Genomic DNA, 15,449 nt, shown 5'->3' with positions numbered 1-15,449 from the left:
TACAGTGTATACACCTTTTCTTTCATGTGCACCTCAACAGATGTGTTTTAGAATTTTATGATGTGCATTTGCACATGTAGATATCATACAGTGGAAATAAAAACTGTTTATCTTTTGATGTATTTGCAAACAGATCCTTTATGGGTCCTTCCACACCAACTCAGCTGGGACCTGCCAGTTCATGCCATGGATTTTCTTGAAAAAAGTCATATGAAAATTTATATTATATTCATGGAACCTTGCAAAATCCTTTTGCTTCTTCTCCTAGGCTTTTTCCAATAGAGCAGGGCTCCATGATCTCAAGATTAAATCAAATTGTTTAATGATGAAATGAATTACGACTGCACTCCTTTATATACTGCTGTCTTATGTTGCAATCCATTTTGCAATAATCCGCCCAAACCTGTTTCAAGTGGGATTAGCCCAGATTTGCGTTATTGTTTTCTAATGCTACTAGTTGAGGATGTCGTAAATTAGTTCAGAAAAGCTTGAAATTGTGAAATAATATATGCGTATTGAACTAAGAAATAATATTTTGTCCAGACACACGGAACAAGATGGCATCATCTAGTATGCAACAAAACCAAGCCATTACAAGCTGTAATTGACAATTTCCTGAACTCAGTGAGAATCCAGCTCAATAGGTATCACACAGAGATAAAGAAAAACCTTGCAAATCCATATAGTACAAATATCTACCTATAAAATAAAACCACTGAATGTTATATTACAGCCTCTGAAAAGGACAAAAATTAGCTATTTTTCAAAAAATTATTAAATGATAAAGTAGTCCTTTAACATCTTCACATTTTTTATATATCTGCAATGAATATTGGCACTTTACTAAAAAAAAAAAGTGTCAAGTTATTAAAATAATCCTTCTGGAGAAAAAATTCATTCATAATGAATTTTCAGCTCCAAATCTTTATTTAGCAAGATCCGTGGCACTAAATTTTTAACGCAGGACCAATCGACTTCTAGATAATAATAATAGAACTATATTAATACTACTGTACACACAGTCAACATTTGGTTGCAAGAAAATTAAAATTAGATAATTTATGAAGATTAAAGATCCTTCGTTCGGGTAAAAACTTATCTATATTAATTTGATTACTGTAAAACATTCAGCAACAACTACATGCATGAATAGATGTTGCAAATTATCCTTAGGGTTTCTTGGATATTCAGTACAAATCTCAATCCAATCCAGTGAAAATAAATGATTTGTGAGGCCTGGAATACACATACAGAGAATGATAAAACTTAGCTCCCAGGCCCAAACTTTCAAAACTCAAAGCTCACAAAGTATTTCGAGCAGAGCTATAAGATTTCGCAGAGTCCCATGAATTAAACAGAGGTTTCCACATGCATTTTGAATTCGAGAAAATCCATGACACGAACTGGGAAAAGTTCTGTATTCTGGGTGAAGCGGCATGGAAAGACCCGTATGCTGTCGGCGTGTAGTGTTAAAGTGTTAAAGTTAGCTAGCAAAGTAACTAGAGCCATGGTATACTATTTTTCTGACACAGGAAAAAAAAATAATATTCTTAGTATGTTTAAAGTAGCCAGGAGTAGCTTTATGGTGAATTATAATATTATGTCAACACACAAAGAGAAAAAGCAGACATATTGGCAATGGGATTTGTTTCCACTTTGTATTCCTATACTATTCCTAAAATCAAGCTTTTGCTGTGTATAGTATTGTAATCACCTTGTGTTTACTTCTGTTCCTTTTGCAGTGGGACATATGACTATAGGACGTTTAGCAGGATAGCTTTTTGTCATAGCAGGTAACACTTCAGACTGTTTGAATGCAATATGCAAGTTAATTAGTTTAGATTGTTGATTTCTTTTTTTCCCCCTTTCAATTCTATTATAAAATACACCAAAAACGTTAAAGAGTATTCCAATGTATTTGACCTCATCAGAGTATACAACACAGTCAACCAACAGGCCTGATTAGTGTTGCATTTCTTTCCCTTAAACAGCACACCTGTATACAAGCATTTCGCCTTAGAAATTGTGTTTTTGTGAAATTAGACTTGACTAGAACACTAGATAAGCATGATGCATATGCAAGCACTGTTTGCATATGATGGAGATAATTAGGCTTAGACCATCAGATCGTAAACCTTAGAACTAACAAGCTCCACACTGCGTGTGTATTTATGCTATATAAAGTAACAATTAAAAAGAAGGGGAGGGTAATATAGAATACTGTATTCATCATCCCATGTAATATAGTGTATAGTGTCTATCTCTTGTATGCTCTAACAAAGGTTGCTTTATTTCCAAGCTTAAACCTGAATTAAATTACCTTTTTAGTCACTTGGGGGCAGCAGAAATAAGCTGTAAATGCAACATTGACATACTATCACCTCATAAAATTATATGTTACATGGGGAAACGCTTTAGCAAACACTTGGCAGTTTACACATCCAGCAGAGACAGGGCAACATTAGCTTTCACTTGGAGTCATCTCTCTGGCCACCTGATGAATTTAAGTGCAATATTGTATGTCCTTTTAGCTCTGGTTGGGTCTCTACAAACTCCTGAGACAGAAACAAAAGGCTGCTAAATGCTCAACTACGTTCGCCGGCTAGTCTCTTACTTCGTCTGTCTGTCAGTTGGTGCTGGGTAGGTATTGTGGGTCTGGGTTTATCAGAGCTGTTCGTTTATAACATCTGTCTGCTGCGCCAGAGGCAAGGCTGTTTGTAGCAGCGAGAGTGGTTCAAAACATTTAAGTTGCAGGCTATGAAAAGAAAACAATGATCTTAAAGAAACTCAGCACTAAACAACACCATTGTTAAACTTTCATGCCTAATGGGCATGTAGTTTTTCTTGATCTAGTCTATTGCACAGTACAAGAAAAACTTTGACATATCTGAACATCACCCTACGGTTATCTCCTATGTTTTTTTTGTTTTCATACTTGGATCAAATGGATTGCATCAAAAATAAGCCACTTTATTGTGTCCCACTATCATTTGGCCTTTTAGAGGTATGGCATGCCTCTGCACCTCTTCAGCTGTAAATCTACTGTATCTATGTACTGCAGGACAACATTCTAAGATTATAGCCAACACTTAAATCAATTAAACACCCCATTCATAGCTTTCACTCTCTGAAAGGTGCTATAGTGTTCTGGAATTAGCAAAAACCAAGTTATTTCTTGATATTCGGTTATACCCCTTGCAAGTTGCTAAAACAGAAATATTCTAGAGAAACAAATTTGCTGCATTTGAAGGCAAACAATAAGGCCTGAATGGCATTTCTTAGCTTTAACAATCATTGCTTAAAATGAACACAAACAAAACATCAACATTTAATTATTCTGGTTGTAGATACTGTGGGTTTGTTTTCTGATTAAATCAATTAAGAATAAATAAATTCTGATAAAAGAAGAAAAATTCATTTAGGTACCGAAAAACCCAAACTGGGAAGTGAAATTTGCTGGTTGGAATAGACCATGCGGGTAGATTGTCACAGCGGATGGTTTTCTGGTTGGAGTACTCCTTCTCTAAGCACATTTCACTCCCTGCTGGAGCATTTATTGCGTTTCACCTTTGTGAGATGTTGTTAGAGTTTGTTGATACCGCAGAACAAATGGCCAGTGTTGTGGAGATATGGAGCGGTGAGCTGTTATTTTATAAGAGACTCACTTAATCCCATAGTAATCCCTGTATTAGATCATACTCTGATGGTGAAACAAGCGCCGAAGAGGAGGAACCGTGGGCAGGCAGAGAGCAGCCTGACAGCTGACACACACGCACACAGAAATACATACAGGACACACACATAAAGGATGGACATAGTGTACATAAAGGCAGCCTCTGCATACTCGCACAAAAGCATATATCCAATCAAATATATGCACATGAGCAGCGACGCACACATGCAGATACAAACGCCTGCTGTTATCCATACACACGCAAACTGCAACAACAGCAGCAGCGTGTCACATGACCACAGTAAGACCCCCCCTGAGACTAGTTTGCAAGTGAAGGAGAGGGCCAGAAAGAGAGAATAGCTTCTCCACAGATGGAAACTAGGACACCAAACCCCTGTGTGTGTTTGTTTAGCGTCCTACTGCGTCTGTGTGTGTCCATCTGTGTGTCTGTTTGTGTCTGTTGAGGAGCAGGAGTCTTTATCCGCATGTCTGCATCATTCCTCATGTGTATATGGTGCGTTTGGGTGCATGTATTTGTGATACAGTGTAACAATGAATAATCCAGTGGTGAAATCTCGGGAGTTTGTGTAGCTAGGTGTTTGTTTCCTGGAGAGAGTAGGCCATTTGTTTATCTACACACAACACAGTTATGTGAAATGGGGGAACTCAGTGTGAGTCAGAGAGAGGTTCAATTCCCAACGCACGCTCTTCACTGGTGCCTACGTTCACATTTTCATCTCCACTGTATTGGGTTGAGACAGATTCTCAGAGACAGGTCTAAAAGAAAAAACTTTGGGGTTTTTTTTAGCTTGTGTGTGTGTGTGTGTGTGTGTGTGTGTGTGTGTGTGTGTGTGTGTGTGTGTGTGTGTGTGTGTGTGTGTGTGTGTGTGTGTGTGTGTGTGTGTGTGTGTGTGTGTGTGTGTGAACTGACCCTTTAAACCACAATGCATATGAAGAATGAAAAACACAGTTTTAGAGGCAGCAAAGCTGTATCTTTTGAAAATTGTGTTGCTTTGTTTTATTTGTTTCTATATACATGGAGAAATGTATGTTTCAGAGTTAGTTGTATTCACAGTTTAGAATGGCAGGGAAATATCTGATCATGCTAAGTTAACGTAACTGATGTTTAATACTCATTTAGTCAAATGTTATTAGCGTATGTTTCATAATTTTTTGGTATGTCGTATTATTTTTGTGAAATGAAATTTAAATCTTCAAGATTGACATCATTACTAAACAGCACTTATCAAGTTTCTGGTCAGATATGTCGACTGTTATTCCATACAGTCTCTTTTATTCCTTACTCTAAATGGGTCATATATTAGCAAGCTAACATTAGTTTTGTCATTTGGTTCAGTTAGCTACACAACATTTATACCTGGCAGTTAGTGGGTGTAAATATCTAGTAAGAACTCATTGATGTGGTGCAACCTGTTTTAATTGAGTAATGCGTGAAACTCCTTCTGGTAAACCCTTACTTTAGAACTAAGCAAAGTTATAACTTACGAGCAGCCGGTGTAACTGGCTTCTGATGCCACCTTCGGGCTAGCCACTAGCCACTAGGTCAAGCGGGAACGAGCAAATAATGAGCGATCCTTCACTGAGGATATCTTGCGTCTCTCTGAAAAAGTGCGTAGCTTAGAACAAAGACTGGAGGCAGAGGGAAACTGGTAGCTGGGCTCTCAGAGTTCAAAAACACACCTACCACCACCTCCGAAGCACACTCATTAACGCTAGCTCCAAGCTCTTTTGCTCACTGTTGTTGTCATTACCTACAGTTTAATACCGGCACGTTAATATCGAACTGCAAAGAAACATGTACGTCATAGGAGTCCAGTTACGCAGTCAATTCCTGTTCCAACCAATCAGAATCCAGAATTTTCAGTGGTATAATCACTATCATTACACACTGGTTGAACCTATAGCTCTTTCTTGAAAGTTCAAAATCAAGCCACCAAAATCTTCTGACACTTACTCCCCCTATATCCTGAGAGTGGCATCTATCGCTATCTCTTTCTATCTCCCCGGCCAGCAGTCAAACCTTACAGTGTACACTGAGCATGACATGCTGTCATACAACACTGCCAGCCACCGTTACCCTCCCTGCGATCACCACAGAACAGGCTAAAACATACCAAACACCTGTCACCTAGCAGGTGAGACAAATACCATAATTACCCCAGGAAAGGGGGGGGGGCAGTAGCATCAGTAGCAGTACCATCAGCCAAATAGCATCAGGGAGGCAGGCACCGTAACCTAGGCCATCTATAAATCCTGTGCTAAGGATAAAAGACTGCCACAAAGGAGATTTGTGTCCACAACAGCTAATGAGGTACTATATCAACACAGCCCAGCGCCCACAGCAAAAGACACACACACACACACACACACACACACACACACACACACACACACACACACACACACACACACACACGTAAGCGAGCACACATCCATATACAGTACACACCTGCACACGCATAGTAAGCGCATTTGCAGGCACCCAGGTGCATTGCATATGCGCAGTAGCATATGGAACACTAGTCTTACAAGCGAGTACTATAGGTGATGGGATACATACACTTTCGGTTACCCACACATACAGTATACACACATACACAGAGGCCATATCTACAGTTAAATGGCTGATCATTATTGTAGATAATTTACTTTGGCTCAATATAGAAAGGCCAGGTAAGGGCCTCAGCCATGGCCACATGTAACATACGATTCCACACACACACATGTATCATCATCAGGTCAGTGTGAGGACAAGTTTAGCTGAATCTCCTCCTTCTGTCTTTTAAACACACAATTACTGCCCTTTCTCAAATTTAGGACAAAGATAATGTAGAGTGTGTGTGTGTGTGTGTGTGTGTGTGTGTGTGTGTGTGTGTGTGTGTGTGTGTGTGTGTGTGTGTGTGTGTGTGTGTGTGTGTGTGTGTGTGTTTGAGCTAAGGTAGATAGATAGATATAGTATCCCCAATCACCAGCCAATCAGCAAATTTTACACACCCAGACACTCACACACACACATGCACATACACATACACATACACACAATCTTTCTCTGATCGTAGTACACAGAGTTGTACAGTAGTAGTGCAGTGGAGGGGAGTCATGATGTTGCACTTCCCCTTTTCACCACTAAATGTCTCTAGTTAGCAAACATAACACCTGGGAATGTAAAGGTCTCTCTACGTAAGTGACTGCTTGAGGTGTATGTGTGTGTCTGAGTGAGAGAGAAAGAGAGATAGAGAAGGATATAAAGAGTGAAAAGTGAGTGTGTGTGCGTGTGTGTGTGTGTGTGTGTGTGTGTGTGTGTGTGTGTGTGTGTGTGTGTGTGTGTGTGTGTGTGTGTGTGTGTGTGTGTACACGATAACCCTGCCAGAGCAACTGGTACATCCTTCATTACAAACACATATATCAAATTTATGACAGAAAGCCTGCTTCACAAACAGGGGGTGTGGGGGTTTATTAGGCAGAGCGGGTCTAACCACATTATAGAGTTGCACTATGGGAAGTGTAGGATGTGGTGTTTTTAACAAAATCTCTACACAGCCCACATAGTGAAAGCCGCATGTTGCCAGATCAGCCGCGGCAGCTTCAGTCTCGATTCAGTTCCATCCATGTAGGTAAAGAGCGTAGGTCATCTGCTTTGAAGCAGCGCCCGGAGCCAAACACGCAATCACTGTAGTCACATGTGCAAAAAACGGAAGAAAAGAGACCTGAAGAATAAAAATATGCTTCTGGTCACTGTTACACACACATAGCACACAGCGTGAGTGAAACGTGAGCTGTTATGCAGCCTGTGTGGAGCGCTGTATTGATTGAAATAAAAGCAAATCTCTTCCGTCAGATGCACATAAGACGAATGACTGAAAAACAAAGCTGAAACGCCTCCTGTGTAGCCACGCTGTAATGACTAAAAGTCAGGCTATCACAACCTCAGCGACATTGATTATAACAATTTTTTTAAGCTGTCTCTCCTAAGGCCGAAACCATACTAGAAGCGTAATTTTTTATCACTGGAATATCCCTTTAAATTATAATGGATTTCACAAAGTTTCCAAAGATACCAAATGCCGTCTGTCAGGCTGAACTATGTGTATACAATAATGCACACGTCATGCAGACATCTAGAATGTGTGTGTCTGTGTGTGAGCTTGCTTTCATAAGGAAACAACAACCAGGAGAGAGATGGCCCCCTTAAGACCAGTCAATGTGAGACAGACGTGCAGAGGGACGCAGCTAGCGAGAAAGGCGATCAATAGTAATCATGAGGCGCTGTGGCGTTAACAGCAGATGACACATCGCCCGGGCTTTTCTACTGTGCTGCACCCCGACACAAAGCAGCACAAAGCCATATTTCCTCGTAGGCTCAGATCAATACATTTACATTTGCACAAGTATCAGGCACGTAGTAAGATTATTTATTAGGTATTTTTGCCTTTATTTAATAGCTCATTTGTCTCAGGGTCCAAACCTAACTAATTCCGTCAAAGTGGCTACCAAAGGGAGTCGTGTCAGCTTGCATGATGGTTATTCCCTCATCCGAATTCTGTGTTAGAGGAATTTTGACCAAGAGAAAAGTAAAGTGTAAAGCGAGTGTGGCGCTGCGGCTCTGTGAGGCTTCACACAAATCTACACACGCATGACACAGACTTGTCTCTGAGCTCATAAACAACTCCCCCGGGGCAAAGTCTGTGATACACAACCATCTCATTAACATGATGGCAAGAAATATGAACACATATACAATGAAAGAACATACTGAACCTCCTAGAGCAAATTCCTAAAGGAAATACAGGAGGAGGCTGGGAGGGAATAAAACTCCAATGATGCCGAAAATAGTGCGAGCAGGCAACAGACGGCTCTCAACAAAGGTGTACACTAGGAGGAAGCACCTAATCGGATTATATAGACTGACTCATTGACTGACAGTAGAAAATGGTTGTATATGATTGGTGGGTATATGGAACACGCAACTTAAAGCAACAGTTCAACATTCTGGGAAATACGCTTATTGAGTTTTCTCTCAAGACCGAGGTGAAAAATACTGCACTGAATGCTTTTTTTTCTTACTTTCAACAGAGCCAGGCTAGCTGTTTCCCCCTGTTTCCACTTTATATACTAAACTAAGTTAATTACATCTGGCTCCAGCTACGTAACACACAGAAAACTACTACAATACTCTACTATCACTACTGTATACACCATAATGCACCAGACTAATGACCTTCACCAACTTCCTCATGCTTCTTAAAAAAAAAGAAAAGAATAAAACATCTTACATTTTCTGAATTTCCATGTCTAAGAAAATAAATAGACAAAAGAGAAACAACATGTTAGAAGACAAATTGCACTTAGTTATGCAATTGGTCTTGTAGTTTCCAAACTTTTTTTGTCATGCACTCCTTTGGAAGCCAAAAACATTTCACAGCCTCCTCATTTCCATTACATGTAAACTGCATGCATTTTAATCCACTTGCAACAAAAGGGGAGAAACTAGGAGCAAAAGTAGGAGAATGAAAGTAGACTTTTGTTGAAATACCACTATCAAGAACATAAACTGCCCGCTTCTTAAGAGCAGGTTCCCAGTGGTTGTGCTAACAAGAAATAAGAGTTAAACTATACACGTCATTTTTGCTATTTCTGGAAAGCTCTTGAAAGCATGAATCTTGATAGCCTTGCTAGCATCAGCGCAATCTTGTTTCTCCATCCTTCCCAAATGAAACATTCTCACAGCAGATATTTTGACTTGTAATAGAAGAAAAAACACAGGTGGGACTAATAACAATGGTAATGGCTCTGTAGCAATTATTGCAGTGCAATGCAGCAATTCATTGTGCTATTAGTTACACCTACTGTATGTTTGACAAGTAAAAATGTCTGCTTTGAAAAAGGTGTATTTAACTTTAGTTTCAATCCACATTTATCACCATGGTAATCTTCGTTTTATATCACTGTAAACTGAAAACTATATTTTATAGACCGAAATGATTCATTGAAATTGTTAATGAAAATAATTATTAGTTGAAGTCCTACATGCATCATTAAGTAATCAGAAGATACACAAAACATCTGCATCCTCTCCATCCGCTCTTACAACTCCTGACAACGTTTCAATCAGACAATCACCAGTATCCTCTCCGTCTCATCCTATAAAGGAAAAGGCTCTGTTCTAAAATAGAGTGTATCTGTAAAACCAACATAACATCTCTGGTTAACAGCATCAGTGGACTGAAAACACCAGTGGGTAAAGCCGCCATGTCAGTTCTGAATCAGAATTGGTCTAAAAACAGCAATCTACCAGTGCCGAGCAGTCTGAGTTATAGCCACATAAAGGCACAGGCCACCCACAGAAATAAATTACAATTAGAGAGAGGAGTTAGTGAGCATGTGCGTGAGAGCGAGAGAGAAAGTAACACATAACACTCTTCTCTAGTCTCCCATGAGAGGAGGAATCAAGACTTCAAAAATGGCCCTTTCTGTTAGAAACACTTGGCGTCAGTACAACAACCAACACTCATCCCTCCACTAGAGCTCAGCCATCACTGCAGGTAATGAGCTCTGAATGTCATTAGCACAACACACCAGCCTGCATGCACCGCACACTGTCCATCGTTATGCCTATTAAAAGATTATTTATCTATATCTCTAACCATCTACTTTCAAAAATGTTCTTTGAAAAGCGTGACAGCACACGCATCACAATTCGCTGAAGTATACAACGAACACACTAGACACACAAGATTATGTTAGTGAAAAAATATAGTTGATATTAAGCTTCCAATTTTCATTTTTAGTGTATGAAGTAACCCTGTCAAAATTGGCCAAAAATGTCGTTTGATAATTCCTTCTAAAAAAATCACAGTTTCGAACCATTAACCGTCTACAGACAGGGGCTTTTTAGATTGCTCAGAGTACAAATCAATCTCTCTGCAGCCAAGTTGGGTTGTGAACTCTCTGCCATCATTACCATACGGTCGTTGTTCAATTATTTGTTCATTTCAACTTGACCTACATCTCATTTTCAATCAATGAGAGTGATGTTGTGGGACTCCTGTCCGTCATGCAGTGCATTCAGTGCCCAGCCCAGGCCCATGCGCGAACTTGTGCAGCAGACATCCGTGGTAGTGCTGCTTTAATATTAATTTTCACAACCGAATATCTGTTTTTTTTACAATTCGATTATATAATCGAATTTAGAATATTCGTTTACAGCTCAGTATGAGTGGAACCAAAGTTTTGTGATAAAATCTAGTCTAAGAACATAACCTTAAAAAGTATAATATGTTGTGTGGTTAAATCCATTATTCTTGATAAGGATGGTAAGTTTTGGAAAAAAAAACAATAATTAGCCACAGCTAGTTCAGACATGGCTATAGTACTGTTGTAAAGATGACATTAGAAGAGAGCATGGACGGATGTAATGAATTACAGAATATTACATGAATTATAAGTATTTTTCGCACCAGTAAGCTAGTAAAAATTGGAAGCTATTATTTTATTTTTGTATGCTAACAAATTAATTGCTGTTTAACTTTGTTAAAATTTATAAAACCTTACAATATTGAGCATAATCCAGCAACATGTTTATTTTTTTCAGTAAACCTTAGAAGAGATTACACTGAGTTATACAAGCTAATGGAACAACAGCTATTTGATAGTGTGATCACGTGATATCTCTGTTGCATAAGCTCTGTTATCCATTAGGCTTTTTGAACAAAATACCAAATAGTGGTAGAAATGCAAATTTTCCAAACTAGAAAAGTGACAAACCACTTAGCATGAGAAGTGGAAGCCACCATGTCTAAAGCAAGTCCATAGAAACAACAATTTTGGTATACTGGCCACTGCTAGAATTGTAGGTAACATGATTCCTCCTAGGATTTTCCCAAACACAATACTCATTACAAAAGAAACAGATGTCAAACTATGACTACATTTCTCCAAGCACCGCAAACACAAAGAATGACCCTTTGATTTAGTAAAGTCTGAGCCATTAGGTTCAAACTGTGATTAAATTGTATGCAAGGAGTCAGGAGGAAGTCAGCCAGCTCAGCCAGAGAGGTACTTCAATGTTTTTGGTGTATTAAAATTAATTGGCCCCCATGTTGGAAAACAGTATCCAGTTCTCTTAACACATTCAAAGGCTGAAGAAACAAAGACACAAAGCGCTACCTACATTCCTTGACACACTGTATGAATGACAAGTTGTCAAGTTGTTCCTTCAGTGCAAAAACACAACAGCAATCAACTTATTACAACAAAGATAAGAGCAAACCATGGAGTATCATTTGACAAATTGTAATGTCAGATGTTAATTTCAAGGACTCAAATAAATTTGCTTCAGGTTATGGATTACCATCTAAAAATGTCTAACATCTAACTGTGGTAGCTTCTAGGAAGTGAAATAAAGGTGAAGTTAAAATATACCTCTGTCCGCTACATATTGCCAGGCAGTAATCTCAAAGAAGGAGAAAACCCAGTTTACAAAGTACTTAATCAAAAGCAGAAAAACTGATTTAGACTACACAACACATTGATAGACTACATATCATTAAAGCCCAGAATTACTCTTGCCAACACTTTCACTTTAACTTTGAGTTTTTAGTTGAGTGGAGTGGAAAAAGCGGGCAGAATAACTTAGCACTTTTGGACCACTGTACCAGGCAAGATTAATCAGTCCCCAAGTAATTAAATGAATCCATGTCAAACAGTTTTTCAATCCCAGTCTGCTGTCCAGCTATACAGAGTGGTATATAAGGACTCCATTCTGCCAAAACTTTCTTCTTTAGAGCCTGTGAATGTTGTACCAAGATTTAGCAAGGGAGTGAGACTGCTATGCACAGCACACCAAAGCACTTTTGGACAGCCGTGGCGTTCAAGCCTAGCCAAGTATCATCAAAGTACCGGTTTGGCTGCTGCCCTGAGGGAAGGCAGCCAAGGCCAAGTAAGGTTCTAAACCTGACCCAACTACACAAGGAGAGGAAGGTGTTAAAGGCATGTCCAGAAGGAACACTTCTCCAGCAGTATTATATCAGATGATTTTGCATAACTCTTGTTTAACCAGGCTACATGATGATGACAAAGTCTTCTTTACAGCAATGAAGCAGGCCAATACACAAACCCAAGAAACACACCAGATAGGGCAGCCAGTCAGCCAGTCAGGCTATTCAACCAACTGGCTTCCCTCTGCCTGTCCGCTACTGTGCACACTGTAGCCAAACTATGCTTTTCCCACTATGGCAGAGATGGTTATATCGATGGGTGTGGTGGCCTGGGTTTGATGGGCCCAAGCACCAAGCACAAATGATAAAATAAGAATGATAGTTGCACTTTCTTAAGTGTTTTATAAAGTGAAAAAAAGGAGGTGAGTGCAAACTGCGCGTTGATTTCATCGAAGATGATAACAGAAACGTTTAGCAAAATGTTGCTTAGCAAAGCTGAGCTAATTGGAATGATTTTTATAACTTCATAGCTATTTGTATGTAGTTAAACCTATAACAATATTTAGGGGCACCAACTACAAAGTAAAGATTTTGGTCTTTGAAAGAAGAAAATCCACCTTTCCAAACCTCCAATGCGTACGTAAAATGTTGACAGTAAGCTCTGTGGGTTATCCTGAGTAACGGGGACATTGTTTCTCAAAAGTTTAGAGCGTCTCAGTCTCAGCGACAGCGCGCATACATGGAGTATACAGGTTATGTGCTGCACATGTAAACACCATATCTTGGTTTCACAAAATCTTATCCAATTTTTGAGAAACCTGGATATTATAGCTGGAGTATTCTGATGTAAACTGTGATACTGTGGCATGTAAACACTTCTTCCAGCTTTCTGATCATTCTCTGTTGGTGCAAAAAATGAGTGCTTCAGATCGGCATCTGCATCTGCATCTGCATATAGACCCCCAGAAACCTGGATACTGTTATGCTAATGTATGTATGGACAAAGATTGTGAGTGCAATGATGAAGGATAAATGAAGAAATCAGAGACTGACATATGTTATCAATTGTTTAATCAGTGCATCTTGCTTGAATTTTAATTTTGTTAAATTACCTAACATATACTGTAGGATTTAGCTTAGCCAGTGAGAAGAAGCCGTGTCTGTGAGAAATGTTTAAGAGACTCACAGGTATAGATAATAGTTAAGGAGGCAGATTGGCATTTTAGATGCCTTTGGTAAGGTGTTAAGTGTCTTGCTCAAAGGCATTTTGCTAACTACCCCACTCTGAAAAAATATCTATTTATTACATTAATTAAGTATCTTAAATTTTCTCAGCATAATGAGCATGTTACTAATCTGGGCTTGTCTATATGGAGTTTACACATTCTCTTCATGTTCGCATAGACTTGTTGCCAGTTCCTCCCACATGGTAGGCTTTCACTTGCAAAATCTAAAATTGTTTTGGTCTGCCTACATGATCTCCCTCTGAGGTCCAAGTTATTTCCTTGAATGTGGAGGCAGGGAATGGATGAACAGATTGTTTTAGTCTAGTTGTGAGATAATGTAGTTTAGTATCTTATTAAATGATTATAGATGTCATGTGACATTTTCAAACATGAGTATCATTAAGGCTACTACCCCTGCTACTGCTCGTGCTACTTATAGTTATAGTAACAGACACATGATCAGACAGAAAGACTGATACATACATGGTACATGATACAGTTACATTCACACATACATACATACATATGTACTGTCTGAACCCATTAAGATGGATTGTCTCAAAGGTTGCAGGCAGAATAATGTAGTTCAGAAGAAAAAAAAAGCACAGCACTCACCACTTTGTCCTGCTGCAGCCCAGTCAGCCATCCATGTATAATGAAAAGAAAAACAGAGAGAATTTGAGCAAAGATGATATCTGAAAGCATGGCAATGATCCTAACAACACTGTAATACACATATATTATATGTACATATGTATATATGTATATTTCAGAATCCAATAACATTACAGTTACTGAACAGAAACGAATATGCTACATTTCTTTAAATGTCAGATTTTAAGTTGACATGTTCCAACAAGTCCATATACCTAAGCAACAAAAGAGATTGTATGTCAGTTTATGACTTGTTTAGGCAACTAAAAGTAATTGCTTAAGGTTCATGGTTAGAAAGTAAGCAACTTTAACTGTTGGCAGGTGTCAAACTCAAACACGTTGTACTCTGAAACACCCAGCCTAAGGATTTTTGTTCTGGTACAACAACAGTAAAGTTAGACTAAAACATCACACCATGTCTGCCTTTGCTACTGAAAAAAGGCCATTATTGACCCAGCTTTCTTTGAAAGAGTTAGATGAGAAGACTGATACTACTCTCATGTCATGTTTTACTTGAGCTGAGTGGGGACTAGCCCAGCTTAGCAAAGGAAGCAGGACTAAACAGGTAACCAGTCACTCAAGTTGACAATGCCAACCAAAATCTCTAAAGGTCACTATTTAACACATACTGTGAAATGAAAATGTGTTAAATAAATAAACAAACAGATGTAAAAATGACAAGCAGAGCTAGAGCTGGGTGGCAAATAGCCTAGTTTAGTTTGCATAGGTTAGCCAGATCCTTGTCCAAAGTTCGGAAATGCACCTACCAGCACCCCCAAAGCTCACTAAATAAGGCAAACGTAACACAAATGTCAAAACTATTTCTTGCCTGCCAAAAAAATAAACATCCACCCAATGCTGGGTGCTTCCCGACCCAGGGAAATCACTTTGCCTGGCTATTGTTAGCCTGCAAATACTGACAGCACGAAATTCCCCCTA

General features: G+C 39.0%; 1 protein-coding gene across 1 annotated transcript in view; it reads right to left on the bottom strand.

Annotated features, from left to right (window-relative positions):
• LOC120796276 (regulating synaptic membrane exocytosis protein 1-like) overlaps window positions 1-15,449 on the bottom strand; it is a 110,607-nt gene that overhangs the window by 64,587 nt on the left and 30,571 nt on the right. Inside the window, exon 4 of the mRNA XM_040138910.1 lies at window positions 14,472-14,483. Coding sequence (XP_039994844.1) covers window positions 14,472-14,483 — 12 coding nt within the window. The remainder of the gene's footprint in view (window positions 1-14,471; window positions 14,484-15,449) is intronic.

Source organism: Xiphias gladius, chromosome 11, assembly GCF_016859285.1.
Source record: "Xiphias gladius isolate SHS-SW01 ecotype Sanya breed wild chromosome 11, ASM1685928v1, whole genome shotgun sequence".
Classification (NCBI taxonomy): domain Eukaryota; kingdom Metazoa; phylum Chordata; class Actinopteri; order Istiophoriformes; family Xiphiidae; genus Xiphias; species Xiphias gladius.
The sequence above is the reverse complement of the archived record's forward strand: the minus strand, read 5'-3'. Positions and strand labels throughout refer to the sequence as shown.